At 51.4% G+C, this 25,066-nt stretch overlaps 11 protein-coding genes across 11 annotated transcripts; 4 read left to right on the top strand and 7 right to left on the bottom strand.

Moving 5' to 3' along the window:
• Window positions 1–871: 871 nt before the first annotated feature.
• Window positions 872–1,366, top strand: LY79DRAFT_529794 (uncharacterized protein; the record flags this gene model as incomplete). The annotated part of the gene is made up of 1 exon (XM_060556144.1): window positions 872–1,366. A coding segment is annotated over one exon (495 nt), but the record flags the coding sequence as incomplete, so codon positions are not given.
• A 680-nt stretch (window positions 1,367–2,046) lies between these two features.
• LY79DRAFT_529822 (uncharacterized protein) lies at window positions 2,047–2,679 on the bottom strand (the record flags this gene model as incomplete). The annotated part of the gene is made up of 2 exons (XM_060556147.1): window positions 2,047–2,315; window positions 2,379–2,679. The coding sequence occupies 2 exons, from the start codon at window positions 2,677–2,679 to the stop codon at window positions 2,047–2,049; spliced, it is 570 nt and encodes a 189-aa protein (XP_060407155.1).
• Window positions 2,680–3,741: 1,062 nt separating this feature from the next.
• LY79DRAFT_682476 (cytochrome P450) lies at window positions 3,742–5,645 on the bottom strand (the record flags this gene model as incomplete). The annotated part of the gene is made up of 5 exons (XM_060564587.1): window positions 3,742–4,275; window positions 4,372–4,965; window positions 5,029–5,097; window positions 5,157–5,247; window positions 5,307–5,645. 5 exons carry the CDS (start codon window positions 5,640–5,642, stop codon window positions 3,836–3,838), a joined length of 1,530 nt encoding a protein of 509 aa, XP_060407156.1. The 3' UTR covers window positions 3,742–3,835.
• A 1,692-nt stretch (window positions 5,646–7,337) lies between these two features.
• LY79DRAFT_682479 (P-loop containing nucleoside triphosphate hydrolase protein) lies at window positions 7,338–12,322 on the bottom strand (the record flags this gene model as incomplete). Its single annotated transcript, XM_060564588.1, has 4 exons — window positions 7,338–8,154; window positions 8,251–9,590; window positions 9,669–11,919; window positions 12,060–12,322. 4 exons carry the CDS (start codon window positions 12,320–12,322, stop codon window positions 7,527–7,529), a joined length of 4,482 nt encoding a protein of 1,493 aa, XP_060407157.1. The 3' UTR covers window positions 7,338–7,526.
• A 924-nt stretch (window positions 12,323–13,246) lies between these two features.
• On the bottom strand, window positions 13,247–14,123 carry LY79DRAFT_675073 (uncharacterized protein; the record flags this gene model as incomplete). Its single annotated transcript, XM_060564394.1, has 2 exons — window positions 13,247–13,987; window positions 14,082–14,123. 2 exons carry the CDS (start codon window positions 14,121–14,123, stop codon window positions 13,247–13,249), a joined length of 783 nt encoding a protein of 260 aa, XP_060407158.1.
• Window positions 14,124–14,703: 580 nt separating this feature from the next.
• On the top strand, window positions 14,704–15,378 carry LY79DRAFT_585135 (uncharacterized protein; the record flags this gene model as incomplete). The annotated part of the gene is made up of 1 exon (XM_060560471.1): window positions 14,704–15,378. The coding sequence occupies one exon, from the start codon at window positions 14,704–14,706 to the stop codon at window positions 15,376–15,378; it is 675 nt and encodes a 224-aa protein (XP_060407159.1).
• Window positions 15,379–16,469: 1,091 nt separating this feature from the next.
• Window positions 16,470–17,831, bottom strand: LY79DRAFT_573118 (uncharacterized protein). The gene is made up of 3 exons (XM_060559440.1): window positions 17,470–17,831; window positions 17,301–17,387; window positions 16,470–17,207 (listed from the first exon to the last, which is right to left on the bottom strand). The coding sequence occupies exons 1-3, from the start codon at window positions 17,690–17,692 to the stop codon at window positions 16,783–16,785; spliced, it is 735 nt and encodes a 244-aa protein (XP_060407160.1). The 5' UTR covers window positions 17,693–17,831; the 3' UTR covers window positions 16,470–16,782.
• A 482-nt stretch (window positions 17,832–18,313) lies between these two features.
• Window positions 18,314–19,086, top strand: LY79DRAFT_121023 (uncharacterized protein). Its single transcript, XM_060550780.1, has 3 exons — window positions 18,314–18,571; window positions 18,627–18,753; window positions 18,862–19,086. The coding sequence occupies exons 1-3, from the start codon at window positions 18,498–18,500 to the stop codon at window positions 18,994–18,996; spliced, it is 336 nt and encodes a 111-aa protein (XP_060407161.1). The 5' UTR covers window positions 18,314–18,497; the 3' UTR covers window positions 18,997–19,086.
• A 745-nt stretch (window positions 19,087–19,831) lies between these two features.
• LY79DRAFT_481650 (thioredoxin-like protein) lies at window positions 19,832–20,128 on the top strand (the record flags this gene model as incomplete). Its single annotated transcript, XM_060553269.1, has 1 exon — window positions 19,832–20,128. A coding segment is annotated over one exon (297 nt), but the record flags the coding sequence as incomplete, so codon positions are not given.
• Window positions 20,129–20,582: 454 nt separating this feature from the next.
• LY79DRAFT_529812 (uncharacterized protein) lies at window positions 20,583–20,966 on the bottom strand (the record flags this gene model as incomplete). Its single annotated transcript, XM_060556146.1, has 2 exons — window positions 20,583–20,806; window positions 20,879–20,966. Coding segments are annotated over 2 exons (312 nt in total), but the record flags the coding sequence as incomplete, so codon positions are not given.
• A 2,098-nt stretch (window positions 20,967–23,064) lies between these two features.
• On the bottom strand, window positions 23,065–23,559 carry LY79DRAFT_483822 (uncharacterized protein; the record flags this gene model as incomplete). Its single annotated transcript, XM_060553279.1, has 1 exon — window positions 23,065–23,559. A coding segment is annotated over one exon (495 nt), but the record flags the coding sequence as incomplete, so codon positions are not given.
• Window positions 23,560–25,066: the final 1,507 nt, after the last annotated feature.

Raw genomic sequence — 25,066 nt, forward strand, 5'->3', positions numbered from 1 at the left:
CTATAAATAAGTTATAAAGGTTTTTAACTTTATTTAATATAAGGCTTCTTAAAGTAGTATTATAAATTCTTAAATAATTTATACTTAAGTATAAATTTAATAACTAAAGGTATAAGAGGTAATAATTATATAAAGTAAAACCTTATATTTTATATAGTAAAATTTCTTCTTTAGATAAAAGGTAGTTAAACTTCTAGATTTTATTATTAACACTTTTTTATTTTATTTTACTAGCTATTTTTTACTTAAGAATAAGAAAATTAGCTAATATATACCTTAGAATCTAAGCACTAAGTAAAAAAAGAAACTAACTTACTTATTTAATTTATTAATAAGTTAAAAAAAAAGAAAAAGATTTAAAGAAAAAAAAGGAGGTTATTTTATATTAAAAACCTAAAGCTATTATACCTTCCTTAAAAATAATAGAGGAAGGTATAGTTAATAAAGTAAAAACCCTTATTTAAAAGGTCCCTTTTAAACCTTTTCTTTATTTATTTTATTATAATATTTTAGTTATAATAACCTTTATTATATAATAATTACTTTATTTTTTTTATTTAATAATTCTAAATTTATATATAGAACTACCTTTAAGATATTTTAAAGCTAAAAGGGTATATTATAAAGCTAGATTAGCTTTATATAGCTAGTGCTAGTAGTACTACTATAGGATGTAGTATACTACCTACATAGACTGTCTAGAAAAGGTATTTCTACTGCTTCTCTAGTTTATATATAGTTTCTTAATAGGTTAACTACTTTTCTCTTATATGACAAGACGCTGCGGTTTATTACATGTTCCCAGTGTTGCTTGCTAACCTGGGAGACCTGTCTTATATAGGCTGGTCTTCTGATTTTCGTTTGAGCCTTCGTCAACCTTATCCTTCTCACTGTAATCATCCCGTCTACAAGCTACCTTCTCATCCATAGGTGGTCAAAGTCGGCTCAGTATACGAACCTCTTACTGGCACGAGCGAGCGTCGCGCTGCTCACCGTGGGCGCCTTCACTATCGGCTGCTCGGATACATCGAAAGCTATGGTAGTCGGCCTCAGCATTTTCGCTCTTGGTTCAGGCTATAATATTCTCATTCGCAGCCTCTTAGCATCTGTCGTTGAGAAAGACAACATCGGTATGCTGTATACAATAATGAGCATCTCTGAGACAATAGGGGCCCTGGTAGCAGGGCCTTTGCTCGCAGCGACGTTCCGCACCGGCATGAACTGGGGTGGCCCTTGGATCGGCCTGCCATATATTTCAGTCGGGTCTCTGTTAGCGATAGCAACCGCAGTTGTGTTTTTCACAGGGCTGTCGCGGCTGCAGCCTAAGGAGGTTGACATGGATAACGAGCAACGGTCAGGGTGTTAGATCGGCTTGCATGGTGGACGTCATCTTCAAAGACTTAAGGAGAAACCTGGCTCTTGGATTGTATTTCAACGCCTCACAAACGTTACGAGCAGGTCAGGACAACCAACTGTAGTATCCTAATTGGACCGTAACAGCAAACTCCCCTATTATGAAACTCCTGATATATATGCTTTCAACGGTCTGCATGATAGCCTTCCGATCAAGAGACTGCAACCGTAGTTAATCCGCAATATACTCGCGAGAACTCTGGAATCGACGTGTGGTATTTGACTCAATTAGAAAAGGAAGAAGTCTGAGCTTCTCCAGTTTTCCTAGTCTGGAAATAGTCAGCGCGGTCTAGAGTGCGTGGCTGGGAGGAAATGGGATTAATCTGGTTGGTCATCAGTTCTCCATTGAACGCTCTAAGTCTCAGGTAGGCCCGATCGATGGAGGATTAGATTTTAAGGTCTAATCTCGTGTAAGAAGAGTTACGTTGATGAAGTTTCGGCAAGAAGAGGTGTGGTTCGTCAAATAGAAGAATTCGCTGCCGTCATGATAGTGTCTGCCGCACCCAGCTGGCTGACTTCATAGAATACAAGAAGGAAGAAATAATTCTACTGCCCGTCCTCCAAGCTCGTTTCCATATCATCCCATTCCAATTTCAAGTTAATCTATTGTCATGACGCACTCAACCCATTATATCAATCAGTGCAGGTTTTACACGGCTGACGGAGCATACATACCCATTTCTGAATACCCCTCTCGAACACATCGTCGAACTTTTCAAAGTCAATGGCAACTTCATCCACGGTAACCCATCCAAACTTCTCAAAAAGCAGCTGCAGAACAATGGGAGTCTCCAGATATGCTGAAGAGCCAGCCTCATCCGCACGCTGCAACCCCCACTCTAACAGCCTCCTCGCAGCGCCTTGGCCCTGGAAATCTGGGTAGACATCAAGCAAACCTAGAACTAGACACAAATTAATTAGCCCAAAGAGCGAAGAATCAAAATAAACAAGCGTATATAACTTACCGAGACATTTTTCTGGGTCGACATCCTTAACCCTTTTTTCTTGCAGGGCACCCATGATGTGATTCCACAGGTCCATGCTGGTTATCGACGTGGCCAAAGAAGCGGTCCTTTCCTCGGGAGTCTCCGCGTTTTCTTCGACTCCCGCTGGTCCATCGAGCTGATTAGACAAAAATACCTGGCGAAAGCTCGAGGGGACTTGCCACCGGGCATACCCGAAGACTCTACCGGTGTCTGAGTCGCATACTTTGATGAACCGCGCATGCGAGTCTGTCCTAATGATTCGGGCAATTGTTTCGCGCATGGCCTCGCTCTCCGATAGGCGTATCACGCCGCGCGTGATGCGATCATCTCTGCCTTGAACATGTTGGGGTTGATGACACCAACGTTGCCGCTTCGCGGGCGCTGAGCCCTACCCTAGATGACGGCACTCCAGAGCCACTGCAGGGGGGCCAAGCTGCCAAGACTTTTCCCGATATTACCGGCCGAACAGTCTTCATCCTCATTAATAAGTATTGGGTTCGCGGTACAGGCATCAAGTAGGGTGTAATTTGAAGGCATTAGTGGTGGGATTGTTGCAAGTAATATTAGTCAAGCTTGCGCTCCAGGATCAGCTATTAGTAAGAATGGCCCAGCACTACCAGCGAAAGGTCCAACCAAGTCTTGGTCCAGGCACAAGGTAAGTGGGGTTTTGTGCTTTGGCCGTTTTGATTCTAGTCAAATACATTGATGGTCCATGGGGTCTAGGTGGTGCCTCTTGTGGTATTAGTAAATGGAGGCCGTCGCTTAGCAGTCGTGCAGATGGAGGTGTGTCGGCGTCAGCACCGTCGGCACTAAGGCTGAAACTCGAGGTCTTAGATAATTCAGTCGTGTGGTGTAGTCTGCCATCTTGGATTTGATGGTGGAAAGGCTGGTTACTACATCAAGTTAGAGAAAAGGGTCTTAGTCGCCAGGCAAATATGATAACTACAGAGGCTGTCGCCATCACCATATTTGTAACGGCAATGAAATTTTAGAACATGACTACTAATAGATGTTTGATTGGCTTTGGCTCATCTTGGACATCTGACAGGATCTTAGCATTAATGACAGACATAGTACGTGAAGATTGATTCCTCCGTCAACGTACTGTCTTGAACCTGTCGACTGGAGGCGTAGTTGGAACAAGTCAGCATCCATACCTACCTTGTAACCCAGATGCTACAGTTGCACTAATAACAAGCTGTAAAATTGCCTTTGACGAATTTCTTTAGTGCCGGCGCTAAGTACGTTAGATTACAGCAATAGACTCGGTGTGTTACTGAGAGTTTAACCTCTTGAGTAATTACAAGCTTGTAGTGTGTAAGTAGTAGAACATTCCTTAAGAGGACGTATAACTAGTTAATTCTGACTTTATACTAGCCTATCAATACAACATATTATAGTACTTCCCTAACGCTGTCTTCCTAGATTTCCTCTCTTTAGCACTCTAGTGCATCTATGTCTAGCTCCTCCTTGCGCCGAGTGACCAAGAACCTAGTATTAGGAGGCAGCAGGTAGTGCGAGCCTGCTGTCAAGCTAGGCATACATTTCACATCCTCTGGCAGCTTCCAATCGTATTTAAGGAGGATATGGGCGAAGGCGATTTTAAGCTCATGACTAGCGAAGAATCGGCCAGGACAGGCGTGAATGCCGTGACCGAAGGCGATATGCTTGTTTGACGAACTGACTAGGTGCGCTTTGTTCTCCTCGCCTGTCTCGCGCATCCGTATAAAGCGGTACGGATCCCAACGTAGTGGCTCTGGGTAGTCCTTTTCGTTGAGCAGCACTGTGCGCCCATCCATAGCGACAATAGTGCCCTTTTTAATAACAAAGCCGTCTTTTAGGGCAATGTCGTCTAGGGCCTGGCGTCGGAAGTAGGCTGTACAGGGACATTTAGTCAGATACAAGTCTTTTAGGGGTTTCCAACTCCAGAGGAGCTCTCCAGAGGAGGGGTAGCCTCAGGGGTGAAGCTTACGCAGGAAGAGGGGTCGCAGCCTCTGCGACTCCTTGAAGGTGGCGTCCATGAGGCGCAGCTTCTGTAAGCCTGACTTTTTGAGGCCGTCAGTTCGGAGGACACGAATTGTCTCTTCGCGCAAGGGGCCAAGGATCTCAGGGTGTTTTGCAATGTCCATCATGGTCTGGGCTAGCAGATCGGTTGTAGTATGGACGGCAAGTATAGTTAGGTTGATTTGTACTTCAGTTGGGTCGGCGTTGGGGCGTAATTCACGCGAGAACCACTCAATAGAGTCATTATACGGATTTGGCTCCCCTCGCGCAATAACGGCCTTTTTAATAGCAATACGGCGGTTGATATGGGGCTGTAGGACAGCGCGGCAGCGAATAAGCCGGCGGCGGATCTCAGCAAAGGTCGGCAAGAACCAGTGTACGAACCGACGTGTTAAACGCGGCCACCGGCTTAGCTCAAAGACGCCATGGCCGGCAAGAGTTATATACTCTGACGACGCCTGGATCCACTCCTTGTCATTGCAGAGCTCCTCACCTAAGAAGATACGCGACGACATGCGCGATATAACATGCATGATGTGGTCGGGCGTCACCTCGGTCCACTCTGCTTATAGCCGTTTTAGTGCCTAAGTCTGTAGTACATGTCATCGGGAAAGAGAAGGCTTACCATTAGAGTTAGGAAATATATCGCCAAGGGCCCTAGAAACCTCTAGTGACATTACTCCTGTTAGACTTGCTAGTTGGAAAACCTTTTGTTAGTAAGGATAAAAAGAGCAAGGCTAAAACCAATCGTACTAAGGGTCTTAGTCATGTAGTTCTGAATGACGTATCTCATTCTATCCTCGGTGTGAAGCGGAGTAAGGCCGGGGATATAACCGTGGAAAGCCTATCGGATTATTAGTAAGATCATAGCTCTTCAGCAACTAGCGTAGATTATAAACGTACATCGCGAGCCGATCTATTGAATTCTAGCATGCGGCTACTCTTGAGCTCCTCGGCGTACCTGCTTGGGATCATAACCACATCGCCCAAGTCTGTGAAGAGCTTATAGGGCCTGTCTGGGAACTGCCGTGTGCCTTCAGCTAGCAGCTCTTGACTTCGTTTCGCATAGTCCAAAAGCCGTGCGCTCCATGTCAGCTCTGTGATTTTCTTGGGGTTCAGCCGGGGTAGGTCGGGGTAACTCTCTCGCTGGCTGTATATGAGAAGGGAGAGGGCAGCCGTAATTAGGTACAGCGCGTACACGGACGCCCCGCTGCTGTTCCAAGTATCCAAAGAAAGCATGTCAGGGTGCTAGACGTTGACAAAGGACTGAATCAATGACATAACAGTGGGATTTTAGGTTGGAAAGTAGTCAGGAAGTATGACTGCTGTAGTTATTGTGATTGAGAGTCAGGCATTATATATTACTTCGTTGCTAAAAACGGAGACGTTGTATAAACACCAGACTTTTACGGAGTACCTTAATTCGAGAGCCTGAAAGTGGAACTTCCCCCCCACAGATCCAAACAAACCCAAAAAGCCCGCTGCTGATCCATAATCTGTCGTAGTACCTGCTAGGATCTAGGTGACTGCTTGAGTCAAGTAAAATATGTGGTGATGATTGTTATTGCATGTGTGTAACAAGTGAAGTGGATAAATGATAATTAGAGGGACTTTGAGTCACGTGAATCATCACGAGAAAGGTTACTCTTGATGGGAACGTCTCAGGGTATTGCCAAAAACATGCTCTGATCCACCAGCGCCATGCCCAAATCCTTGGCACTGATGATATCGCGACTCAGCCCCCCTGCACCGACGGGACGTCCACCGCCATGTGCTCATTTAAACAGCATGGTACACATACCAACCAAGTGCGACAGTAGTCTACAGCAGCCACGACAGCAGCTCGAGTCTAGAATTTGAAATGTCGAGTTCCTTGCCTGGGGTCGGCATTGAATTAGTCCTTTCAAGTCCTCACATACATGGAATCCCCCGGAAAGGGGCGGGAAAAAAAACCTCACACAGGACATTTAGCTATAATCGTATACTGTCTCGGTTAGTATGGTTAAACGCGCAAACTTCTGGACATCCCTGATACAGCTGCCACAAATGACGTTCTCCGGGATGCGCCAATCCGCAATGCTCAGGCCAAATGCCTCTTGCATAGCACAAAAGCTGTGAAGCACAAGCCTGTGGAATCAGACTGGATTGTTGCCGTTAATACTAACAAGTATGCCTAGACCACGATATTTACTACTTAATGGCGCGTTATACCCGGCTAGGGTCCTTTATCATTTGCACCCCATAAGTGATATACTGTGCATGCAGGGCGTGAAGTGCACCTAAGACATAAATACCTGTATATCCCCCATCCTTATCTGCGTGCGGCATTCTCCGCAGGCCCTGCAACTCTGTTTCAGCGTGCTGCTGTTAAAGTATAGGCAGATCAGTACCAAGTTGACGTCGTCTAGGGCTCCCAGGTCAATCGAGTCATACTCGTTGTACTTTGACGGGGACATCCAGTACAACATTACCGTGTACAACCAATAAAATGTGTCGCTTACATCAACGACTATGTCAAGGCGGATTAGAAGGCCCCCCCACGAAAGCCTTAACTTTGGCTGAGCCATACATTGAGCTATCGATTTGCAGGGTTCTGGCGGTGACAGCATTGCGTATTCCCCACCGAGCATCTGGACCTTGGACGATCCAGTTGGCTGCATGTCTGCTTTTATCGTCGTCTTCCTGCCGTATCCGCTCAGTGCTGCTCATGCTGCGACGAGCTCGCTGGCTTTGACAATATTTCTTTCCCCTGTATTCTGGAGCCGGTGGCGTCTATCTTGCGACAACAATAATCCTGTCCCAACATTCACGTGACCGACATCAGCCTCCAACTTCTGACATTGTGATCAACAGATACAGCGCAATACCACATTAACTCTGTACAGAGTACCACTCTATCGTCGTTTGTGTACACACTCCCTCGAACCACGCCACCTTCCCTGTATGGTGCTAAAAAGCTCAAAGTATTTTTACTACTTTGTTTCTAAATTAATTAATTATACACACTGGTTTTGTTTACATTCTGCTTAGGGCCAGGTTGTATAAATATTATTGATATGTATACACATAGCTCTCTAGTATCTCATTGATATAGAATAGCTAGATTGTTAAATTCCTCTTTACTTATATATCTAGCTGTCTATGCAGCGTAGAAAGATGTGATGTCTCGTCTAGAAGAAGCTCGCGTGTCCTACCGTCTTCCACCACCCGCCCCGCGTCCATGACCACCGCCCGCGGGAATAGGGTCGCATCCAGGAGCTGGTGCGTTACGGCCAAGACGGTATACTTGGCGAATTCACGGGCCACAATCTCGTTCATCATGGCCGACGTCTCGCAGTCCACGTGCGCCGTTACCTCATCCAGGAGAAGCAGCCCGCCCTCAGCGCCCTGGCGCAGCCTCGCCCGCCGGCGCGCGACGCACCGCGCCAGCCCAAATAGCTGTCGCTGCCCCTCGCTGAATGTTCTCGGGTCCAGAACAGCATCAAGGTTCGACAGCTTAGGCAGCAGACCAACGGCGTCAAGGGCGTGCCGACAGTCCTGGGTCGAGGCGCAACCAAGAGGGTTGACATTATCCCGCACCGTTGCGCCATCCGGGAGGAAGACAGTGTTTTGAGGCATTGCAATGATGCGCTCGCGGAGGAGGGCCGGGTCAAGGTCGGCGGTGACGACTTGGTCGATACGCACGCTGCGGGTACAGCTTCGGAGGGGTTCGAGCATGCCGAGGACCATGAGGATAAGCGAGGACTTGCCGCTGTTAGGAAGTGTTATTTTTTCGTCACGGTTTTGCGTGTTCAAATTCCCATTGGGAAGAGAGAGAGAAGGTCAAATGTGATGGTGGATTACTTACCTGCCGGTTCTCCCGTAGATGGCCACCTTCTCGCCTGGAGTCACTACCAAGGTGATGTTGTGCAGGACCGTCGAATAATCGGGATCATCCAAGTCGCCATAGCCGGCAGAGACGCCATCGATGCTAATAAGTCCGGCGGCGGGCCATGCCTCAGCTGACGCCGCGACCTTGCCCGTCTTTTCGCGAGGCGTCTCCTGAGCAAAAGCCATGAGGCGTGCAACGGCGCCGAGGGCGATCTCGACCATGGTGTAGGCACGCAGTGCGTCGGACAGGTTGCGACTAAGGCTGATGAGAGTGACTAGGCCAACGCCGACAGACCCGGCGCCAAGACGGAGCGAGACGGCAAGGGCAGTGAGCCCTGTGGCTAGCGCAGTGACAATAAGATTGTTGACGAGAATCATCCACTGCTGTGCCATACCAAGGAAGTAGCTGGGCTTCTGCGAGATGGCGAGAAGGGCGTGGGCATGGCGGATCTCGCGCGAGACGTGGCCGAAGGCGCGGTGGGTCGAAAGCGACGAGGCCGAGGCAAGAACGTGCGCGACAAGCGGACCTTTTGCCTCGAGGTCAAGCACACGCAGGCGAGCGGCGGCAGGGACGTAGACGCGGGCTATTAAATAGACAACAGCCAGCAGAAAAGGAAAGGTGATAGCGAGCCAGGGAGACGAGATGGCTAGCAGGACACCCTGGCCGGCAATTACGGCAGCAGTAGCGGCAAGGTTGACGAGGGCGCCCGCGAGCTGCCCGTCGAGGATGGCGAGGTCCTGTGAAAAGTAGGTGACGACAGCGCCGACGTCGGCGGCAGCAAGGAAGTATGTGGGTGCCATCATGACGGCCTGGAGTGCGCCCTCGTGAAGGGATCTGCCGGCGTTGCGGACGAACACGACAAGAACTATAAGACCCATGATGAGATTGGCGACCAGACAGGACACGGCCAAGGCGCCGTAGACACCAATGTAGTACCCCGAGGAACGCCGGGGACCGGGAGGGCTGCTACGCGCCATGTCCGATGTCCATGACTGGACCCAGATTGTCGGATATGTCACAAGAGCGCCAAACGCCATGACCCAGACGGCGAAGAGGACGAAAGATGCTAGCCCGACGCTTGAGAAGTAATAAAGCCACGTCGATGTCTCGGAGGCTTTCTTAGTCCCAGTCATCCGGGGGTTTTGGCATTTCGTAGGATTGCTACTGTCCCTTTGGCTCTCGGTATCGACACGGTCGGCCATTATTTGAACAGTCTCTTTGCTAATAATCGCAGTTTCTTTCTCGAAAATCTCACTCTCGGCTGCTCTTCCATGGTCGTCAGACATAATGTTCTCGCCGCCTTCTTCTTGGACGTTCTGGACCTCTGGCGTCATCGTCTGCGTCGAATGAGACGGCCACAACAAAGGCGCGTCCGGGTTGGGGCGAATTAGCACGTCTCCCGTCGGAGAGATGTCGAGGAGCTGGTCCGCAACGCGGGCTGCGGACTCAGGATCGGTGACCATGACGACAGTGACGCGGCGGCGGCGGAGCATGCCATCAGGGCCAAAGACACGGCGCAGAACCAACTGTCCCGTAGCTCGGTCGAGGCTGCACAGAGGGTTGTCGGCAAGAAACAAGTCAGACGTGTGATAGAGCGCGCGCGCAATCGCCACACGCTGCTGCTGTCCACCACTGAGGCTCTCGCCATGACATCCTAGTGGCGTAGCGTCACCCCGGGGCAGCCGGGTGAGATCATCCACGAGAGCCGTGGCCTCGAGGACCTGTTTGTACAGCACCTCGTCCACCAACTCTGAAGCCGACGCCCGCCCGACGATGTTGTCCCGGACAGTCCCGTCGGTCAGTACGGGGCTCTGTGCGCAGTAGGCTACGCGGGAAGCATTGACGGCGACTGACCGATCCACGCCCTCGTTCTCTCTCATGGGGATCTCGCCCAAGATGGCCTGGAGGAGCGTCGACTTGCCACAGCCTACAGGTCCGATGACAGCCGTCACGGTGGACATGGGGATATCGACATTGACGTTGCGTAGGACAGGCCTGGCGTCAGGGGACCAGCCGAAGGAAGCGTTGGCAATGCGGATGGCCAATTTTTGATCAGGTTTTCCGTCCCATTTTCCGTTCTCGTTGTCGTCGCCGTCGCCGCCTTGGGTGGTGGCCATGTCGGCGGAGGATGGTGCATGTAGCAATATTGGCCTGAGCACACGACGATCGACGTGGGTAGCCGCGGCCAGAAACTGCTTTATCCGCGTCAGACACACGCGGGTCGCTAGCACCATAGGCACAACTTGGATTGCCGTCATGACGGGCTGGGTCATGAGACTCAGGTAGCCGAGAGTCGCAAAGGCGGTGGCGGCGTTGATCTGCCGTGGGTTAACGGCGAAGGCCAAGACAGGGGCCACAAGAAAGGGCACCTGCGACACGCTCGCCGACACGGACATGGCGGTGCGGAAGTAGGATCCCAAACGGAGCTCGTGGGTGCGCTTGCGCTGGAGGGTAGCGGCGACACGGCGGGAAAAGGCGGCCATGCGGAGCGTCTTGATGGCGTGCATCATGGTGCCTGTGGCGGCGACGCGGGCCTGGAGCGCCGTCATCCACGCGCGCTGGCGGCCGGCGATGAGAGGTGAGACGGCGGCGACGGCGGCGCAAACTAGGGCGATGACTGCAACGGCAACGAGGCTAGCAGGACCGAGCTCAATGTAAGCCAGACGGGCTGCCACGGCGATCTGGACGGGGACGGCCCAAAGCTCATGGGCGTGACGGAGACCGTTGTATGCCGTCTCGACGTCGACGGAGACCAGGGTGGAGGCGCTCTTGGATGCCTCAGAGGTGACGGACAGGCGAGCGGCATGCTGATAGACCCGACGGATGAGATAGCCACGAACGAGGGTGAGGGCGCGCTCGTGCAAGTAGCCGTAGCAGGCACTAGACAGGGCGATGCAGAGGTGGACGAGGAGGGTAGCGGCTACAAGGCCAGACCTGGCACCTGGATCGATACCGGACCCGTAGATGTTCTTGGGGTCAGACACGGACATGAGGATCATACGACCGAGGCTGGCCTGGCCGACGGTGCATGCGACGAGAACAAGCCGCGGCAACACTGGATACAGCCCCGCCCAGCCGGTGGCACGGACAAGGAGCATCAGTGTCGACTTGGAGCTCGACTTAGCATCATCTTGGCTGTCGTAGTCTCCATCTTCGTCTCCGTCCGCTAGCCTTGACAGAGCCAAACGAGGGCTCAAGGCATACAGGTCGTCCAGGGTCAGCACCTGACGATAGCCCAGGCGGATAAGAGGTTTGATCCACCAGAAGAATCCAATACTAAAAATGCCAGCGGTGGTGTCCGGACTCGAGGACGCGGAACGAGGTACACCCCCTGGGCCCTGGTGTCTCAGATCCAAATCGGCGTCGTTGGCTCGCGACACAAAAAGCAAGAGAGGCACCTTCATCACAAGTGATGTAGTGAAGGTTGCAGCGGCGGCCGCAGAGAGGCGCCCGTCATCGGACTGCTGCAGGAGCCACAGGGTCCGGCAACGGACTATGTCGCAGAGAACCGTCACAGCCAGGTACAGACCCATCAGATTGGAAAGAGATATAAATCCGCTGCGGCGGCGGCGGCGGGTCAGGACTAACACACTGGTAAGCACAGCGGCAGCGAGTTCGAGGGCCGCCGACGCGACGATAGCGGGCCTGGGATGAATGCTCCGGGCCATCACAACGACGATGAGATGAGCACTCTTTCCGCCCACAAGGGCCACGGTGAGTAGCTGTTTTTCCCAATCAGCTTTCAAAATGTACACCAATATGCTGGAACATTGGCGTCAGAACACACCTGTTCGGCATAGTGCGCGATCTTCCGAGAACAAGTAGTGGTGCCTGCACATGTAGTCTTGGTTTTGAAGGAACTGCCATTCACCGTAGCAGACCGTTGCGTTTGAGTCAGACACCAGAATAGGCCAGCAAGCATGTACATGCCTGTTGGGACAATAGAAAGCACGACGGCCTCAAAGAACTGTGTCAAGTCGGAACCACCGCGACAGTTGGCTGCAACAGGGCCAATGCGATCGTCGTTGAGGCATTGAATGCCGGCCATTGCGCCACGATGTCACGACCGCACCAAGATTTTGCGTTAGTTGTGGGTATCCAAGCAGAGAGTAAGAGCAAGCCAAGGAGAAGGGTAAATGAATAGTAATCGTGAGATATTGTGGAAGAAATGAACAGGTCTTGCGGGATATGGTGTTGGACACAGTCATTCAGATTGCACGGCGTACAGCTTAATACTTGAACCTACCGACCCGTGCGATCCTTAATGACTAGTAGAAACGCCTAACTTATATCTTGTTGGCAGGAATTGGAGGAAGGCAGCAGGAAGATTTCCCTTCCGAGAGCAGAACCGAGCCGCAGCCGGGGTCCCCATGGCTCCGGCCCGAAGCTGGAAGTCTGTTTCTCTGGCCATCGTGACGTCGCGAGTCGGTCGCCAGTCCGTTATTAAGGCCTACTGTGAAGTTTTAGGCAGTTCTAAACAAATGGTAGACTTTTCGTCTAGCAGGGAAATATACCAGTGCAAAGACCTGGTTGAGAGGGCCCGGTTCATTCCCAACATGAGCTGATGGCTAATGTTATCGTAATCCAGACAACTTCGTCATTAAGAAATACCGTATTCACCCTGTCACTCAAGCCATCACAGCTTCAATAAAAGAGGCCCATCGTTACCACTACAGTTTTGGAATCTCAAACACGGATAGATCCCGGTAGAGCAAGCATATGTTGCCCATGACGATATGAAACCTTTGTTCATCTAGTAAAGGATGGGGGCGAGCCACATCACAGCACGCATCTTGAATATTTGTTTTCTTCTTCCAACACCAATATGACTGTCATATACTGTTGCTTTACTCTTTTTGTTCCCAGGCGGAATATATATCAAGAACCAGAAGAGGATGCACCAAACGCTCATTGCCATTATCATCCGCCACTCGGTATCCTGAATGTGTGTCGCAGCCATGGGATTACAGGGTCAACAGCTCCTGAAGTACACATTCTGCACGCCTGAGACCTTATCCGGGTCAACGTCAAGCATCATCATCTTGGCGCAGTGCTTGGTGTGTCGCAGCCCCCGGATGACCGTGTCGACTTGCGGTCCCCCATTGTAGGCAATGTGCATCCGCCGCCATGTGAACATACAGTGATGTCTGTGCAGCCGCATGGTCGACCACAGTTCTTGGCCAAACCACTCGCCGCTGCGCAGCCACTCAATGTCTTTGGCTGGTTGGGTCCCCTCCTTGTCGTAGTAGTAGGGCCACGCGCCATCGCTTGTCACAATGTTGACAAACTCATCCACCATGCCTGTGTCAACACACTCGGCTGGTGTCCACGCCGTGGATAGAAGATCAAAGACGCAGCCCGCCCGCCGCGCCTCCTCAACGGATTCACCGCAGCTGAGGTTCAGCAGTGGCGGCGGATCCGTAATGTCAGACAAGTATTCCGCTGCGTTTGGGCCTGAGACCTGGACGCTGGGGCCGACAGTCCCTCGCAGCGCGTGCGACGATGCGCCGGCCGCCTCCTGCGACCAGAGCACAAATACAACAAGTATTAGGGCAAAGAAAAGGCCGCTGAAGAAGCCCGCGAGAGCGCCTAGGCTCAGGCTGGTGGTCGACTTTGTGCACACACGAGGCCCTGCCTCATTTGCGTCCTCCTGAATGTCGCTGGCCGAGTCGGCCGTGGGAACGTTTATGTAGGATATCTTACGAGGCCGCTCCTGCAATGGCGGACAAACGGAAAACACCGCTTTGTCAGCTTTCTGCTAGGGTGATAACCATATGGCTTTGAAGTGTTCTTGGATCGGGGCTTACCTGAAAGAAGTCCCTGAGTGCGGGAAATCGAGGTTGGGTCATGTTCAAATTTCGAGGGGCGCCTTTTCTAGTAGAATGGCGGCTCCTGGCGACGTTTTTTTTTTTTTTTTGTGTTACTTTCCTGACGCCTTCTGATCGCAGGCGTACAACACTTTGACTGGCATCGTGAAGGGAACTGAAGTGATATAAGGCGTCAATCCCTGCCTGCAATTAGCGGAGAATTCCAGCCGGCGCGCCTCTCTCCCTAAGCGTTTCTGCGATTCCATCGGCTGTTCGGATCTAAAGTGCTTGGCAAATAAGGTTCCGGAAACTCGTAACATTACCGTATACAAAGTTCTTGCTCATGCATCGATCATGGTACTGGGTGATAATGACCATCCGGTTCAAAACCACATAGTTCAAGACCAGTTGGGGAAACAGTTGTTACGGTTCGAGTAAAGGGTTATCCCAGCTTACAATCCACAAATGCACTCCGGACCTGGCCACTGAACCAGCAGACAGAGAGGTGCTGTTTTCGCGGAAAGCTTCTTTGGGATACTCTCAAATCACGCGGCGACCACCACCACCACAAGTCACTTGTACGCCATCGTCATCATCAATGAAGCAGTCACGAAGTCAACACATGCGCCTGCGTCTTGGAAAGAAAATGAAACGCAGTCGCAACCTTTGGAAAGTGTCGTTGGCCTTCGTGTCATCCTTATACAACACCATCGGGCATGCCGGCTTAGCCCAACCCGGCCAACACAGCTCGGCCGACCGCCGGCTCACAGCCCACCTCGATGGGCTGCGCGGCATCGCCGCCATGTTTGTCTATACCATGCACCTCTCCATGGCCCTTGACCGCACAATACTCCTGGGCTATATTCCCGGCATCAGCGACGTTTGGTACAACTACCCCGTTCTCCGCCTCTTCCGCTCCGGCAAGGCCATGGTGCGCATATTCTTCGTTCTAATATCTGGCTACGCCCTCACCGTCTCACCATCTAAGCACTACAACCGGCTGTCCGCCTCCGACAAGCTGCACCGCACCTTGGCGACGGCTATGCTGAAGCGGCCCTTCCGACTCTTCTTCCCGCCGCTCGTAACCACCTCCGTCGTCATGGTCGTCGCAGCCGCCGGCCTGTTCCCAACCGCCAAATCCATGGAGGCCTTGCCGGCCCACTTGCCCGTCCAATCGGTCTTCCTCAAATCCTCGTTCTTGGAACAGAGCGCTGACTGGATGGGCTTTGTTACACACAAGCTCATCAACCCGTGGGCCTGGGCCGGGAATCTGTACGCCGACGAGCACGACTCGTAGTACGGGGCCCACCTGTGGACCATCCGGACAGAGTTCCGGTGCTCCCTAATCCTGTTTTCCGTGCTGGTCGCCACCTCGGTCCTGCCGGACGCCCGCGCACGACACGTTTTGGTCGGCTTTCTGGCTGTGTACTGCGTTGCCTGGGAGCGCTGGGACGTCGCCCTCTTCCTTTCCGGCATGCAGCTCTGCCTGTCCGACAAGGCGATCGCGGTCCCGCAGGACGCTGACGCACTGCCTTCCACAGTTCGGGGTAATGTCAACGGAACCAGCACCGGAACCAGCACCACCATGTCGAATCCATTGATCTGCGGCAGGGTTCCCCTCTCGTCCGTGCGGTCCGCAATCCTCCGGGCCTGGCCCATGCTCGTACTCCTCTTAGGTCTGTGGGCCCTGTCGTATCCCGACGACAGGGCGGAATAGGCCGTCGGGTTCGGCCTGACGAGCCGGGTGTCTCCTAGTGCGCATCTCTGGCAATCTCTGGGCGCCATCGCCGTTGTTTGGTCCGTAAGTAAAGTGCAAAGGGTTAGGGAGTCGCTGTGCTCGACACCGCTGCAGTACTTGGGCGCCATCACATTCTCGCTCTACTTGGTTCACTACCCGTACCTCGAGATGGGCGGCTGGTGGCTACAGCTTCTCTGCCGAGATTACGTGGCGGGGGCTCTGTCGGCCCTTGGAGCCGACTCCTGACTAAGCGTGCTTGCGGGCAATTTGTCAGGTTTCTTGCTAGTTACGGCCGGGCTGTTGTGTCTAGCCGACGTGACGATGAGGGCAGTAGACGAGCCGTCACAGGTGCTGCTGAAGTGGCTTGTCCAATGTTCCGGTGTCGAGAATTCGGGTGGCTCGTCCTGTCCGTCTGTGAGATAGCAATCCTTTGGAAGATACGATGAGGATAGGATCACTGGACGGGAGCTTGGCTTGTCATGTAATGAACTTTGGGTAATTTCGTTAATGCTATTACTACTTCAGTCTTGGATCGTACACATCACATTCTCCCTCCCCTTCTGAAGAGGTGCTGATTTTTGTAGCAAAGAAATAAAGAATAGCAGATTTCTTAAACGAATCAAAGGGGTTTGGTGATGCCTTGACCAGGGCTGTGACGCGAGACATCTAAAGTTGTAGCCCGTTTTGCCAATGCTTAACACGCAAATAACAGAGGGTTGTCTTACTGGAGCGAGATTGCTACTGAGGCCTGACGCCGTACGTATTCGTCGAAAAGTCTTGCCTCTCATGAACGAAATTAAAAGTTCATGGTACGCTGTTGAATATCTTCGACTTGTCTAGGTCTACTTTTCTGCATCTTTTCACGACAAACACAGCAACAGAGTATAAAGTTCATTCTTCAGATTACCGTCGCAATCAATGGTGCTGTCTCCATCTCAAAATGTACACACGATATGTGACCCATCAGTGATGGCTATTGGCATCCGGATACCCTGGCATATTGCTCACACGACGGCCCTCGGCCATGTCAAAGATGCGGCCAAAATCCTTGCAGACGTGAATAGAGCCAAATCCGTCGGTTGATGGCTCCTCGCTGATGTCCGATTGGCCCTCGAGCGCCGTGTCGCCGCAGCAGGCAAGCGACTCCTTGAGGTACGCCAGGCAGTGCTCAATGTGCTCGAGGCGTGACGGCTGCACCTCGGTTCCTGTGGGTGCGCCATCGCGCACCATGTCGATGAGATGCTTGAGCTCTCCGGCAAGAGCGTGCAGACAGTGCATCTGGTGAAACACGGCGACGTTGTACACCGTCATACCTCGCGTATGGATCTCGGGCGGCAGCCGCGCGCCCTTGGCCTCGCTTCTGCTCACCTCGATGAAGCCACCGCCCCCTGCGTTTGGAACAGCCTTGTTAGTCATTTATATTCTGATTGACTGTCAGAAAGACAACCAGGAATGTCTCCTGACTGCTCGTGTCAACATACGAGGCATCACTTCGTTCCACCTCGGATCTGAGAGGTCGAGAGGGCGGAAATGTGTATCGTTGCGGAACTGCACGACCTTTGAAGGAACTTGTTGAAATTTCGCAGTTAGCTTAGTTTCCCGTCAAGAAGATAAGTCGTTTCAGTCTAGCCCAAGCAAAACGTTCAATACCTTTGGGAAACAACCCGTTGATCTCGCCTAGCCGCTCCGGTTCCTGGCCTCTTTCAGACATCTTCCACAATACGACGCCCTGGAGCGTTGTAGCAACAATCATGAACACGAGGCCGAGAAGAAACAGCAGGGGCGAGGCCGTTCTTCTTGGCGTGTAGGCCCACGGCACATTCCGCTGGACCGACATGCTTGCCGCAAAAGTCTTGGTGAGTGTTGAACCCATGGTCACCAAAAGCAGTTGTCGTCTTGTCCGCCGTCTCTCAAGTTACACGAAAGCGTCACTAATACAATTTGATGATGGACAGCTTAATTACTTGGCTCAACCAGGTATGATGTGATGCACTTGTAGGCTCGGAATGAAATACTGACAAGGTCAGTGGTGGGCTCATTCGGTCCCTCACGAGTCAGGACGTTCGGAAGATGAGTCATGTGTGACCGAGAACGACGGTGATCTCCACCTTACTCATGAGATTCTCTTTCACTGTAATACTCTTTCTTGGGACATCCATTCCGACTTCTCCTCCACTCAAGTCACTGGCCCAGGATCCACGGATAAGGATGATCGACAAGAGCGCGGTCCGATCTTGGGACCAAAATAGTCATGACACTGGTGCCGCAAATGATCCCGAAGATCCTCTCAGCCTGTACTTCTCAAAGTGACATAGCCTCGAGTAATTGGACAGATAGAGTAACTGACACGGATGGAATTCGGGGCAATTGGCCGCTATAGCGAACCGAGAGCCGACCGGAGTAGCGGGAGAGGCATGATTGTGATCCTAATAACTACCGCAAATGGTCCAAGCAAAGTTGAAGAGACCAAGGGTGAAAGAGAGAGTTGGCCAAGACACGTCGCCCTGATTTCTCGGTCTTGGAAAACAGAATCAAATAAAGTATATAAACAGCACCTTTGCCGCCCCTCTTGCCTCTCCTTTCCGGCACAATCCTCATCCAATAGAACAACTGCAATCATCAACTTCTCAAACCAACTCACTTGCAACATCCACTTCACTTGACCTTTTTAGAAGAAAATGGTTTCCGCAAAGATCTTTGCTGCCGCTGTCCTTGTGGCCTCCGCCTTGGCTTTGCCCACGCCTACCGATAGGTTTGTCATGACTCTATGACACAATATTGTGAACGGCATTAATAATTCTTTACAGTGGAGTGTCCTCCCATGGACTTGCTGCGCGCGCGTATCTGGTCCAATACCCTGAGGAGGACAACGCAGCCAAGGTCAACAAGCGCGCGTATCTGGTTCAGTACCCTGAGGAGGACAACGCAGCCAAGGTCAACAAGCGCGCGTATCTGGTTCAGTACCCCGAGGAGGACAACGTAGCCAAGGTCAACAAGCGCGCATATCTGGTTCAGTACCCTGAGGAGGACAACGCAGCCAAGGTCAACAAGCGCGCGTATCTGGTTCAGTACCCTGAGGAGGACAACGCAGCCAAGGTCAACAAGCGCGCGTATCTGGTTCAGTACCCTGAGGAGGATAACGCCAGTCAAGCGGCGACGCTACAAGAGAGCGAATGAGCGCCTGGATGATATCCTCTCGCGCCACGCATAGAACGCGGCCAAGTAGTTAAGACAGGGCGTTTTTAGAATTTAGTTTGATAGACAACTAACTGAGGAGAATCTCAGAGGCTACTAGACTTGCAATTATACGCGTAAATATCTTCTGACTGGCATTACCAACTATATTCGTGACCGATTTTACAGTATCAAGAGAATGACACGGGACTTTGGAGCTTGTATCATGTCGTGAAGCCATATAAGCCACAATTGCTGCACTGCAAGTATGGGTCCACTTTTAGCCCATCATCATATATAACTTTCACTATGTACACATGGATAGACCTCCTCCTGCATACAGTATGCTATTGGAGAAATGAAAACAGAGTCGTATCAAAAGATCAATACTATGAATGGGACTATCATAAATCACTATAGAAGACGGGGAATTGACCTACCCCACCACATTGATCCTGGATGACATCTGAAATCCAGATGGAGCATATAGTAATGTTGTACACCACTGTATCCAAGAATGCCGATGCAACCGGTCCGGAAGTTTAACCTTGTACTATGCAGTATACTGCCCAGCCGTTCCCACGAGCGGGCGAGTGGGTGGAGACTGTACGAAGGCACCAGCCAGAGAAAGACACTGACTCAGGGATCCGATTCCATTGTTTCTAACACCTTGTTTATTATAGCAGAAAGGTGAGGGGAGGACGGGTTCGCCCAAACTTCTCGATAGCCTCAGAAATATTAGCTAGGGTATTGACTAATATTCTAATTGTTTTCACCTCTTTACATATCTATACATACCTCCACAGCAAAACTGTACACCCACAGCTCCATCTCAACCATGCCCATCACCACAATAGAGTCTCTCGACGACCTTGTCAAGCTTCAACAGAACAATTCACGTCTTGTCATCGACTTCCATGCCGTCTGGTGCGCCCCCTGCAGGGCCATCGCGCCGTTCTTCCAAAAGCACACCGACGAGCTCGCGCCCCACGGCATCGCTTTCGCAAAGGTTGACGTCGACGTTGTCCCCGAACTCGCCGCCCAGCACCGCATCACCACCGTCCCGACCTTCTTGTTCATCAAGGACGGCCGAACCATTGAAACGTTACGTAGCGCTACGCCCGAAAGGCTTAAGGATGCCTGCATGCAACTCCAGTTGCAGTGAGGGGAGTGCCGGTCATTAGATCAAGGTTGTTGTCTTTAGTTTCTGTCGATGTTAAAGTCAAGGCAAGCAATATACGATTAGCATGTAGAAAATGGGCCAGCGCTCATGACATTTAACTTGCATCCTTTAAACAAGATTCAAAATATAAACTATATAAAACAGCACTCAGGCAAAATAGCAGATTTTGAATCGTGAATCACAAGGCCCTAGTATAGCAGAAAGTGATAGGGTTACAGAATTTAACTTAGAGGGTTAATCTGTACCCAAATGATTTTAAAAAGTCAAAAGCTAACATATATTGATTCTATGCTTCGTGTTGCTATAATGTTATTTAATATAAAGGTACTAAGTCTAAGCACTAGAGAATAACACTTCTAGGAACGATATAGTAAACACCCTAATCCTTTCTGTATTTACTCTCTAATTATCTATGCCTGCCACTGTATAAACTCTTCCCTCGGCGCGTGAGATCCCACGTCAGAAGCTTCTCAAAATCACGACAGGTGTGAGTCGATGACCAAATAGGGGTGCCCGATTGTCTATCCTCGTCCCAGCTGTAGACAAGCGGTGTCAGGTCAGCATGACACTGAAGCGCTTGGCGTATATGCTCTATGCAGTGGTCTAGTGCCCGGTTAATCATATGGGTACCTCTGAGGACTGGTACCCCAATTCCGCGGGAGATGGGGCGAAGCTCACCCATATGCAAGAAGTAAAAGCCACCTCGTTGCGAAGGCGGGTAGTAATGATCTGCGTATATGCCTTTCCGAAGCATGTTGAGGCAGTGGAGCGAATGTATGACATCCATGCTGCCAAGAGCCAAGGTGTTCAGGTTTCAGCGGACTCGATGCCATTTGGTCAAGGGCTATGTGATATCAAAAGAAGCATAAGGACGGATTCAGCATCTTACCTCACCCTGTACATTCCGGGCTCGCCCGGCTCACCCATCGTAGGGATCGGGGTGCCATCCTTCAAGGTGTTCTCCTCACTAGTCAGAACTATCGAGATGGCTTTGTTGTCGTCAGTCAGCGGCTTGAGAAAAAGCTACGAGGCAGAGTGATGCGAGAGCGGTGGGTATTCAAAGCACTGACCGGATTCCAGGAGCTCCCAGTTCTCCTCAATTTCAGGCGTCGGGAATCCGACATATCGCGCCGAGGCCCCGGTGTGGTTTAGGAATAATGTCCCGTTAGGGTGCCTCTCCACACCGCCCGTGTACTCTACGGCTTGTAACTCGATATGGGGAGTCGTTATCGCTTTTCGTTACGACCGGTTGCTGTCAGCCTCTGCGCAACCTACTGAATTGAATACATTGCACTCACCCATGTCCGTCGCAAAGCCCGTCTCGTACGAATCGCCTGAGTAGGCGCATTTCACCGTCGTCGGCCCTGCCAGGGAGAAGAGCAGAAACACGTTACCTGTAATGAGCAAGGTGACTAGCAAGAGCCATGCCAGTCGCTCAGTTCGCTGCGAGACGACGGGCTGCGGAGTCGCGCAGGGCGAGAGGCGTCTCCGGCGTTGCGCATCGTCGCAGTCGGAATGGCATTCTATGAGCTTGTCGTACGTAAATGCCATTTCTGCATGATTTTTAGAATTGATTGATTTTCTTTTTCCAGTAAATTTTGCGGCTAGGAAGAGGCAATGTTGTGAGTGCGGTCCTCCAAGTGACTGCGCAAGGTGGTGGCTAACAAGACAATCCTACTTCCAGATGAGAATGGTCGGGTACACAGCTTCCATTAGGTTAATCAGCCCTTTTTTTTCTCTCTCTCGGGAACCAAACAAGGCCACTCCCGGCCGCTCAGCTTTGGAAATCCGGAAATCAGGAAACTTTACTACAAACCGAGCACAAGGTCAGAAGATATCAATACCGAGAACCTTCTTCTCGCCTCTGAACGCCCAAGGTTTTGGTCCGGCCCCACTCTCGGAAACGGCAGAGAAAACCCTATCACAAGACGGCACATCTTTCTTTTCTTGATTGATTTTGGATGGATATCCCCTAGCATGAATCATCTGCTGCGACCAACGAGTAAGTTGGCGAGCCCCGGGCTAGATTGAGATAGAGATTTAGGGTTCAGGTTCTCATACATCAACTGGCAAGACCTGCCACGAGTCGTGAGACATGACTGATCTGCTGCGACTTGATCAGTTAGCGGTTCCAGATTGTCGGTTTCTAGAAAAGAGTCTATTCACGCGAGCATGTCCGAATAATATACTTCCAAGTTTCATTCAAGATGGGCTGCATGAGTTCCCAGGAGAGAGCCATGCTTCTCCATTCAATGTGGCTCGTATCGATAGCTATTATATTGTTACACTTGTCACATATATGCTAAGCACTACACCACAAGTAGCAAACTTGGTGTCGTTGAGGGCAGGATGTAGTTCTTTGCATATTGTATCGGAATGTTTACATAAAGTCAATGAGATAAACAAGAACGGTCCTAGCAGCTTTTGACGTCTGTCGCGATACCCTCATGAGTGTTTTTCGCCGGACCGGACCGACCCACCGTGTGAGATGCGTAATTTTACGCTTTGCCCCTGGCAGACTCACGATTTGAGAACTAAGCCGTTTTCTTATGTCTTTTCTAACCCGAATAGGTGACTCTGCGACTACATTCAACGCCTCACTTGTGACGAATCGGCCCAAGCAAATTGCTTAATCCACCATTGCCGACTGGTTTTCGGGTCGCATTGCCGCATAAGTACCCATGAGGCTCACGAGTGTTTGTATGAATGATCGTTGGAGGTACACGCATACCCGTGTTCCTCGCAGGGATAGGGCGGTTTGATCTGGTGCCAAACCAACATGAGCAAACATGAAATCCAGCGCAATACCCGTCAGCTACACGAGTAGGGGAGAGGACACCTACGATCTGGTACTCGGCCGGAACCAGCGACGAACGCGTTTTGTATCTGACCTCGTTCAGGTCGGGTGGCGGGTACCGCTCAATGAGGTCCAGCATGGTGTTGACGCAGTGCTCCGTATGGCCATAGGTCGTTGGCGGGTCGAAGCCCATGGTGAACCAGAGGTGTACCTGCAGCAGTGAGTAGCCACAATGCCAAATGTGCTCCTTGGAGGTAATATAGATCTTCATGGGCGCCCGCTCCAGGTCCTCGATTATGTGTTGCTGAGCCTTATCGAGGGACCGTGGCCAACCCATGGCCATGAAGCGGTCGTGGAGCTCCATCGTCTCGCGCCGCTCGTACCGTTCCTTGGGGTACCACTGCATCGTAAAGTTGTCGAATTCGCAACCGCGCGCGCGCGCCTCGGACGGGCTCGCCTCAAACGGCGAGCAGACGTATCCAGAAAAGTCGTACTTGTGGCCGGCGAAGAGCGGCGCGTACACCAGAAAGAGCCCGGCCGTGGCGACAGCGAACAAGGCCACGATCGACGAGAGAACCACTATCAGACTCTTGCGCCGACCGCAGGAACAACAGGCGACGGCCGTTCTGTCGTTGCCTTCGTAGAGCCCGTCATCGGAGACGAGGGGCGTTTCCTCGTCGTGGTACTTTTTGACTTCCTCCATTGCAATTCTTTGCGGCGGTAGTGGGTATTGATTTGGACGAGGCAGATGCCCTTGACTTGTTTCTCGGCTGGCAAATCGACCAAGAATAATGATAAGAAGAAGAAGAAGAAGAAGAACAACAAAGTTCTATCATAAAACTAGAGACAGTCGAGGTAGCCCGCTGAGGGTTTTGAGCAAGCTATATACATGGGGAAACCTGTGGAGTCTGCTGTATGCTATATTATATGTAAGGGTCGGCCGTTGACGCAAATCGGGCCCGGACCGAAGGAATCGGAGCCTCCAAGGTATTACGACGGCGGTTTGAATTTTCTCGGACAGAGCATCCCGTAGTCTGTATTACTCAACGTAGATACACTTGGCGGGCGTCTGAATCCCGGTTCGGTGGAAACTCTCGTGAGCACATTACTCAGGGCAAAGCGCCTCATGGTCAGATACTGCTCTCGGCCGGCTGCCGGCATTCCAGCGCAATTACACTAGTAACCCATATCTTAGTCTAGCCTGTCCCTACAGTCTATTCTGAAGACGGCCCTAGCGTCCGAGTTGGTCCTGCATATCAACTCCGGACCACTTACTTGGTACTATACCTTAGCTTTCTCAGGGCAAATCGCGTTGATCTATTGCCTACCCGCTGTCTCTCTTAAGGCTCACTCAAAACACCATGCGACCCCTCCAAGTCCTTGAACGTCTGGGTATAGTATCTCCGGGCTATCACCGCATCCCGTCTACCCCCAAGCGGACCTCCGACTCCAGCAGCATTCCCGGCCAGATCATTACGGCCTTCCTCATCGCCTATTTTATTCTCACCGCCCCTATGCTCGTCTAGCAACATATGCCCGTCCCCGCGAGGCGTTACACCTGCGGCGCCGACCTCGACGAGGCCAAGGCCCGCGGCTGCAGCTACGATTCGCTGGCGCTTACCTGGCTGCTCGCGCGTGGGCGCTGACGATTTCACCCGCGCCGCCGACGGTGGCCGTCCCTTCACCTACTACAGAGACCGGAACAAGACTGTGGTTTACCCGGACCTGGGCGTCCGCCTCGACACCAATATTTATTGGTCCACGGCTGGCGAGCACGTGCTCACTGCGCCTTCGTCATCATCCGTAAGGCCACGGCTGAGGCCAACAGTACGCTGCTTGACGGACTCATGTCAGAGGATTAGCTGGTCCGAGTGATGAAGTCAACGATAGGGCCACTTAACGGAGGGTAGGTATGGTGTTGTAACAGCATTCAAATCTAACCCCTTAACTATCGTCAGCTAGAAGGGTTTTATCCCTCATGGGCTGACTAATAGGGGCCCACTAGCTCTAACCCATGACCTCCGCTAGGCACCTGACAACTTAGTAGCTCTCTTGAGCACGTCCGCTACTGCACGCTGATGCTGCTGGAGTTC

Source organism: Colletotrichum navitas, assembly GCF_030913465.1.
Source record: "Colletotrichum navitas strain CBS 125086 chromosome Unknown LY79scaffold_178, whole genome shotgun sequence".
NCBI classification, from domain to species: Eukaryota; Fungi; Ascomycota; class Sordariomycetes; order Glomerellales; family Glomerellaceae; genus Colletotrichum; species Colletotrichum navitas.

Coding starts and splice junctions, on each gene's coding strand:
- LY79DRAFT_573118 (XM_060559440.1), bottom strand. CDS start 17,692: ATGGGTTCAACACTCACCAAGACTTTTGCGGCAAGCATGTCGGTCCAG. Junction 17,388..17,469: donor CAACGGGTTGTTTCCCAAAG/GTATTGAACGTT, acceptor AATTTCAACAAG/TTCCTTCAAAGGTCGTGCAG. Junction 17,208..17,300: donor GTGGAACGAAGTGATGCCTC/GTATGTTGACAC, acceptor TTCCAAACGCAG/GGGGCGGTGGCTTCATCGAG.
- LY79DRAFT_121023 (XM_060550780.1), top strand. CDS start 18,498: ATGGTTTCCGCAAAGATCTTTGCTGCCGCTGTCCTTGTGGCCTCCGCC. Junction 18,572..18,626: donor TTGCCCACGCCTACCGATAG/GTTTGTCATGAC, acceptor AATTCTTTACAG/TGGAGTGTCCTCCCATGGAC. Junction 18,754..18,861: donor AGGAGGACAACGCAGCCAAG/GTCAACAAGCGC, acceptor AACGCAGCCAAG/GTCAACAAGCGCGCGTATCT.